Genomic DNA, 7,928 nt, shown 5'->3' on the forward strand with positions numbered 1-7,928 from the left:
AAGCTTAAGAAACAAGACCCAACACTCTGGATAAGCTTAAGAAACAAGACCCAACACTCTCAATGAGCTTAAGACATAAGACCCAACACTCTCGATGAGCTTAAGATACAAGACCCAACACTCTGGATGAGCTTAAGACACAAGAACCAACACTCTGGATGAGCTTAAAACACAAGACCCAACACTCTGGATGAGCTTAAGATACAAGACCCAACACTCTGGATGAGCTTAAGACACAAGAACCAACACTCTGGATGAGCTTAAAACACAAGACCCAACACTCTGGATGAGCTTAAGACACAAGAACCAACACTCTGGATGAGCTTAAAACACAAGACCCAACACTCTGGATGAGCTTAAGATACAAGACCCAACACTCTGGATGAGCTTAAGGCTGCTATCGAAGCATCCTGGGCCTCCATAACAKCTCAGRAGAGCCACAGGCTGATTGCCTCCATGCCACGCCACATTGAAGCAGTCATTTCTGCAAAATGATTCCCAACCAAGTATTGAGTGCAGAACTGAACATAATTATTTGAAGTTTGACTTTTTTTGTATTAAAAACACTTTTCTTTTATTGGTTGGATGAAATGTGCTAATTTTTTGAGATAGTGATTTGTTTTTTCTTGACTTTTTTGCCAAAATCATCAATATTAAAATAATGAAAGGCTTGTACTGCTTCAGTTGGTGTGCAATGAATCTAAAATATATGAAAGTTTAATGTTTATCAGTACATTACAGAAAATGAACTTTATCACAATATGCTAATTTTTTTAGAAGGACCTGTACAGCTACATCTATACAACACAAATATGACATTTTGACCCTTAAATCAGTCATCAAGTGAGGACAACACTGAAGATGTCCAATCTGTCCCGTCAAACTTTATCTGCTTGTTTTCATGCGTCACAGAAAACATTTTAAAACTGAAACTTTTTTCATGCTTATCACAGGAAATCGGTTTCTCACCTGTGAGACTTCTCGTGTCTCACCATTGAACTTTTAAAAGAAAAGCATTTTTCGCATTTTCCACACTGAAACGGTTTCTCGCCTGTGTGACTTCTCATGTGTTTGGTCAAACCCCAGCTAACAGTGAAACATTTCCCACACAACTCGCAAGAATATGGTCTCTCACCAGTATGGCTTCTCATGTGTATCACTAAATGACTTTTACAAGGAAAACGACGTTCACATCTGTCACAAGGATGCAATTCCTCCGGTGTGTGAATTTTCATGTGCATGGTCAAATTTGCATTTACAGTGTAACTTTTCCCACATATCTTACATGAATAAGGTTTCTCACAGGTGTGGTTCCTCACGTGTTTGGTCAAATCACAACTTTGAGCGAAACTTTTTCCACATATTTTACAAGGAAAGGGCTTTTCACCTGTGTGAATTCTCATGTGTCTGGTCAAAGTCCCATTTAAAGCAAAACTTTTCCCACAAACTTTACAAGAAAATGGTTTTTCTCCTGTGTGAATTCTCATGTGACTGTTCAAGCTCTCCTTTTGTGTGAAACATTTCTCGCAAGTTTTACAGGAATATGGCTTTTCACCTGTGTGGACCCTCTTGTGGAGCTTCAGTTTGTAACTATCAATGAAACATTTCCCACAGGTCTCACAACAGTATGGTTTTTCCCCACTGTGGACTCTCATATGCCTGCCTAGTTTCTCCTGAGTTCTAAAATCTTTCTCACAAAGTTTACAACAGAAGCGCTTCTCTCCTGTGGGCTGATGTAAGGCGGTGGAGCATGAAAACATCTCCCCACATCTGTCAGGCTGGAAAGACTTCAGATCTGTGTCGGGGTTACTCTCAGTCTCTGACGTGGACGAGATGTCCGTATCACTGCTGGGACTTTGTTCCTCCGTTTCATCTTCAATGTCTTGAAGTTCAAATTCATCCAGTTCAACTGTAATGTGTGGAAATTCTGATTCCTCAGGTTCTTCTGTAATCTCTGAAGGTTCTGGCTCATCTGGTTCTTCTTTAATCTGTACAAGTTCTACTTCTTCAGGTTCTTCTGTAATGTGTGAAAATTCTGGTTCCTCTGGTTCTTCTTTAATCTGTAGAGGTTCTGGTTCTTCTTTAAGCATTGGGGGTTCTGGTTCCTCAGGTTCCTCTTTAACCTCTGGAGGGTGCTGTTGATGAACAGGGATGTTGTTGCAGATAAGTTGGCGTCGGGGTTCTGGGGAAAAATGAAAACATTTTCTGTTAAATCAAGAGAAATTACTCTTTTCTGTCACACGCAACAAAGAAAGAAAATATATAAACACCCACATACTGTACTAGGATTGGGTTGGGCACTATGAAGGTATTTTGTTATACCGCAGTATTAAAAGATGATAACTGTATGTAAAAATTATGAAGTATGAGTCATATGAGGTGAAGCGCCAAATTTCCACAAGCCTACTTTGAAAACTAGAACATAAAGAGTTGAATATATATTTATTTATTTTTGGACACCTACAAGTTCTTCCTGAGCTCCTCGCTGCAGATGAGGAAAAGATGACAAACTATCGACACAAAGACTTTTCTCACTGAAAGCATGCAGCTTTGATACAACTGCGGTGAGACGCTTTATTTTGAAACTTAAAACCATAAAAAGATGTATTTAAACTATTTTGTTCTGTTAAACAGACTGTCAAACCACACCATTTTGTTGTGACATTATCTATGTTCTGGGTTTTATCTTGATTGTTTCTTTTTTAATTTGTTTTCTTTTTCAAACCCTTTGTTTCTCTTTATTGGTTTTTGTGTTCTTTGCTCATCTAATTGGTTATTTTGTAGGTCAATATCTATGTTCGTCTGTAATGTTTGTTTTGTTTGGACTAATTAAAAAAAAGATGCAAATCTTCAATCCGAAAATCAAAGGAAAATGTTTGTTATTATTATTATTCCATCTATTATCTATACTAGGGGTGTACCGATCCAATATTAATATCGGTCTGGTATAAGCCAATAAATGAGTATTGGATTTTATAGGCCTGCATAAAAAATCTCCGATATAAGCAGTCCAATCCAGTAGTCCACTGCCTCCGCTCCAGTGTTTCTATCCAGCAGCGCTTGGCTCCAGCATGCAGAGCTCATGTGATCACAACAACATGCTGTGCTCAGTGCTAACAAAGTAGCTAGCTGTAGAAGCGATGTCAGCAGAACTTTCTATTGTCATCAGAAACAAAGTTGAATCTAAGTGCAAAGTTGTCACGCATAAGTTTTCCGTGGGGCTCAGAACCGTGAATGTTTTAAACCGGAAAAACAACTACTCTCCACCCTGGCAACAGCCTTGCACTTTGGCTCAGTTCGGCTTCGGTCCAAAAGTGTCTCCATGGCTCCAACTGAGCAGAACCTCCTCTTACTCCAGTGGTTCTAGCGGGCAGAAGCGAGGACAGCATGCTACGGTTTTGATATCAGCAGAATGTTGCCCGTGGATTATCTCTGGGATTGATGGACAGAAGAAAGGAGAGCGCAGCTTTTGTTTTGGATATGAACGCGACATGATGAGAGCAGTGATAAAAATTGCTCCCTGCAGGAGAGAGAGGCTGATCTCCACATGATGCTCAGACTGTAGAATGTGGAAATCCAGCAGTAAGAAAGGTAGCTATCAATTTAAATAACTAATTCTTACCATTTATTTTTTGCTCTTGTTTGTAGAGTGATTAATCTGTTTACACACTTGTTTTAGTGAAGATTAAGTGCAATGATCACGTTGTTTTGGGCACAGTCACTTAAATTAGTTGTGGACTCTTAACTTTGAACAGACAATAATGTGCAGTTTAGTTTTATCCCCACCTTCAGTTTTTATCACCACAAAGCAGCACCAGGCTGACAGAAAGTAAAAAAAAATAACTGGAGTGATTTTGAATTGTTATTTTATACTTTAAAAGTACATTTTGTTTTTATAGTATTTTATTTTCAGAGTATTGTAATTTATTTTATTCATTAAACTGTAGAATGTTCTTCAGTTTAAAATGTATGTGATCCATTGGTTAAAAATAAATGGGTCAGTTTTTCTCATACCTACTCTTTTTCACTGTTTGACTTGATCAAGACTTTTCTAAGATTTTACATTACAAAATAGGGAAAAGTGTGTGACTTGTACTGTTATGGTGTCGGGTCAATATCGGTATCGTATCAGAAGTGAAAAAGTTCTATCGGGACACCCCTGATCTATACACGCTTGTTCCTTTCAGGAACACTGGGTCACTGGTGCCCATATCCAGCAGTCACAGTGTGAGGGTTGGGGTACACCCTGGACAGGTCGCAGTCCATCACAGAGACAAACAACCATTCACTCTCTCACTCACACCAGAGACAATTTAGAGTTATCAATTAACCTAACAGTCATGTTTTTGGTCTGTGGGAGGAAGCAGGAGTACCCAGAGAGAACCCACACATGCACGGAGAGAACATGCAAACTCTACCCAGAAAGGTCCCCGGGCCGGTATTTGACCCAGCAACCTTCTTGCTGAGAGGCATCAGCTCTACCAACTGAGCCACCGTGCCGCTATTATTATTATTATTATTATTATTATTATTATTATTATTATTAAATGTATTAGGTTGGTTTATGTGGACACATTTGTTTTTTAAGATTTGAAATAATTGTGGTCACAGAATATATTTGTGCCCTACTGTATCTAACAGTAAGTACTTGAAACTAGGGTTGGGCAATATTGGCAAGAAAAATCATGATTAATTGAGGTATTTAGCTGATAACGATTAATTTGACGATTAATCCCCTGGAGTCCCTGGACACCCTTATGTCCTGGTCACATGACCAATTTAGTGGGAAAGATTTGCTCTTTGTAAAAATCTGTTCCAAATTGTGTCAAATTTACAGACTTTAGATTATACATCAGATTTTAAATTATGTTGATAGATAAATAAATTACAGAACTTTTTAATGTTAGTCATATTTGAAGCTGAGAGGAGCAGCGAGCGGACTCTGACTGTTCGCATTAATCGTATTAATCAAGTGTCAAAAAGTAATGGATTGTTTTTCTGATGATTAATTACACACGATACGATTAAGCCCAACCCTACTTGAAACTGTTCTTTTTTTTTTTACTTATTTTAATAAAGAAAAGGTAACATTTATTCACAGACATGATTGTTAGTGAAACACAGAATATGATGTCATGTATTGTGACCACTGTGTAATCTATAGAACACTAAATGTTTAACTCAAACTGTTTCTGGTGACACTTTTCCTCTAATAAATAAAAAATATCATCTGATATCATGAATGTTAGTGAAATAAACAGGGCTGCACAAAAGCAGGTGTGCATGCACGATCAAAAACAATAAAGTGCACCAGATGGAATGTCAAAGTTCACTTGCGTACCTAAGACTGTAACTGAGACTGTGAAAACAACAGCTAGCAGGGTCGCAAATGTGACCTGATTTCTTAAAAACAAACAAAACAAACAAACAAAAAAATCCAGCCTCACTGGTGGGACTGGATCGTCGTTCTGTCAGAGGAGGGCAGCGGGACCCTGATATATCAGGATTAAATGGACACTGCTCTCAACGAATCAGGCGAACTCCAGAGCCGTTTTATCCAATCAGAGCAGAGCAGGGCGGGACTTTCAGTGAGAGCAGTTTTCAGCAGAGACAGGTTGAAGCAGTGGCTGCAGCGGTCACTCCTGACATCTCCTGCTCTTTGCTCCTGAACTACCAGAGACTTTGGTCTGTAAAATATAACTTTATATTAAATATATGTTCAGAGCGTCGTTATCGATCAGATCTGTCCACTTTGCATCAGTGACTAAACTCTCCTCCTGAGAGAGCGCTGTGACGGGAGCACGTCGATGCACAAGTTTTTCTGTGAGATTCACTGTTTGAGTTCTTCTGAACCACATTAACTCTAACAGAAGAACATTTGTTTGCTTCATATTAAAGCAAAGAGGACTCTCTGTTTAGCATCACCCCCCCCCCCCCCCCAAAAAAAAAATTTCCCCCGTTTCCTGTGTAAAAAATTTTTAAATGGTTACATGAGCTGAACTCATTTAAATAATATATTTTTGAAAGAAATAGTCTTTAAAAAAGAAATCAATCTGTCTAACAAATAAAACATTTGTAGTTTTAAGTTATTTTGTTCTGTCCTCTAGAAACAACAGCGCCTCCTACAGTCAGTTCATGGTGTAACACCAGGATTTCCTTATTCAGCTTCTGATGAAACATTTATTGAAAGTTAAATTTCCTCCATCATGTATTAATAATCTAAAAATTGGACAAAGTAATATTTATACCAGAGGCAGAAATCAGCTCCTGCCACTGACAGGATGTGTGTAAAAATATGAAAAGGTGAATAAATCTGAACAACGTATCGGTCTCTGTGGCAGGTTTGTAATTTAAAAAAATATATATATATATAAAGTAGTTTGTGTCACTGAAGTGTCAGGAAAAGCTGCAACTGTTCTCTGCTGTTATCAGGAGGAGGAAATAAAGACACTAACTTTATAATGACGTTACATTTCTGGAGTTAAGAGGGCGACACCTTCTAACTGTCAATGTCTCAAAAGTATTTATCAAAATGTAAAAATATTAAATAAGTTTGTTAAAAAAACTTTACATTTGTTTAAGTTTTAATTTGATAACTGTGATTACTTCTATTGACCAAAGGAGACTGACTAAAACAATCCTTTTAGTTTTTACCTCAGGTGACCAGCTGAAGACCAGCTGAAAACCGGCTGAAGACCTGACAGCTCCAGAAACACTGTTTTTAATCCAACAACTCGTGGTAAAGGTCCTGCTGTCAGCGACAGCCTCTACAAAAACCCACTGTTGGTCCGGATAAAGTTTGTAAAAGAAAAAGTTTGCTCCTTTTTACTCTCAGCACTTCTCTGTTTTTCTTTTGATGCGATCTAAAAACAGAAACCAATATAAATCTTTTCCAAAAGTAAAAATAGAAATAGGTTCATCCCAAAGGATTTCATCTGTTACTGAAATCTCACTGAAAAAATAAAATAAAATAAAATAAAATAAATTAAATTAATTCTAGAATAGAATAAAAACCAAAGAGATAGAAGGAAAAGGCTGATTTGATCAAATTAAGGAGGAAACATTACCACAGACCTGGAATAAGTCAAATAATAATTTTACCATTTTTACCTTTAAAATGAGTCCTAAAAACATTATTAAAGGTAAATGAGTTCTTTCCAAGTGAGCCAAGTGCAAACTGTGTTTGTTGAAAACAGTTTACTGGAGAAAACCTTCAGTACTTTCTTTGACTGAAGAATAACAGGTTTGAGCAGGAAAATGACCAAACTGTGTTCATAAACAGTCTGAACAGAAAACCAAGGACCATGAGCCGTATTAATGCTACAAACTTACACAAAAATAATACAGACAAAACAGTGCCTGGTAAAAGGTTTCTGCGCAGTTCTACTGAGGAATCTGTCCTTAATGAATGGTTTACCGACAGGCTGCCCTGTCCAACATGGCGCTGCCCTGTCCAACATGGCGTCGCGCTCGTCCCGCTGAGGTCAGTTTCGTGAAGCGGGTCTTTGTTCTATGACGTGTTCAGGTCCAGCTCAGGTCCTGAGCTCGGCCTGCAGCCTGTGAGCGCTTTGTGTGCAGATAAATAAAGAATAAACGAGTTTAAAGTCCGAACAGAAACAAGATGTCTGCCTGTCGGAGGAGCGGCCGACATCTTGAGCTACTGCTAGCTGCTCTGTGGAACCGGACCCGAGGCTCACCGTGGATCCCCAGCGGTCCGAGTCCGTCCACACGGTCCATGTCCTCCTGAGGGGACTGTGTAGACCCAGAACTGAAGACCGGAAACCTGCAGCTGGACTCCTCCACGTCCAGTCTCTTCTTCTTCTTCTTCTTTTGAATTAATGGCGGATCGCAAACAACTTTTAGGTGCATACCGCCACCTACTGTGCATGAGTGTGTAACCTCATAGCTCCACCTAAATCCTATATTTT

At 38.7% G+C, this 7,928-nt stretch overlaps 1 protein-coding gene across 1 annotated transcript; it reads right to left on the reverse strand.

Moving 5' to 3' along the window:
- Nucleotides 1–1,515: 1,515 nt before the first annotated feature.
- On the reverse strand, nt 1,516–7,922 carry LOC106533526 (zinc finger protein 74; the record flags this gene model as incomplete). Its single annotated transcript, XM_014029867.1, is given in 2 exon segments — nt 1,516–2,182; nt 7,698–7,922. Coding segments are annotated over 2 exon segments (839 nt in total), but the record flags the coding sequence as incomplete, so codon positions are not given.
- Nucleotides 7,923–7,928: the final 6 nt, after the last annotated feature.

This window comes from Austrofundulus limnaeus, unplaced genomic scaffold (assembly GCF_001266775.1).
Source record: "Austrofundulus limnaeus strain Quisiro unplaced genomic scaffold, Austrofundulus_limnaeus-1.0 Scaffold960, whole genome shotgun sequence".
In the NCBI taxonomy this organism is placed as follows: domain Eukaryota; kingdom Metazoa; phylum Chordata; class Actinopteri; order Cyprinodontiformes; family Rivulidae; genus Austrofundulus; species Austrofundulus limnaeus.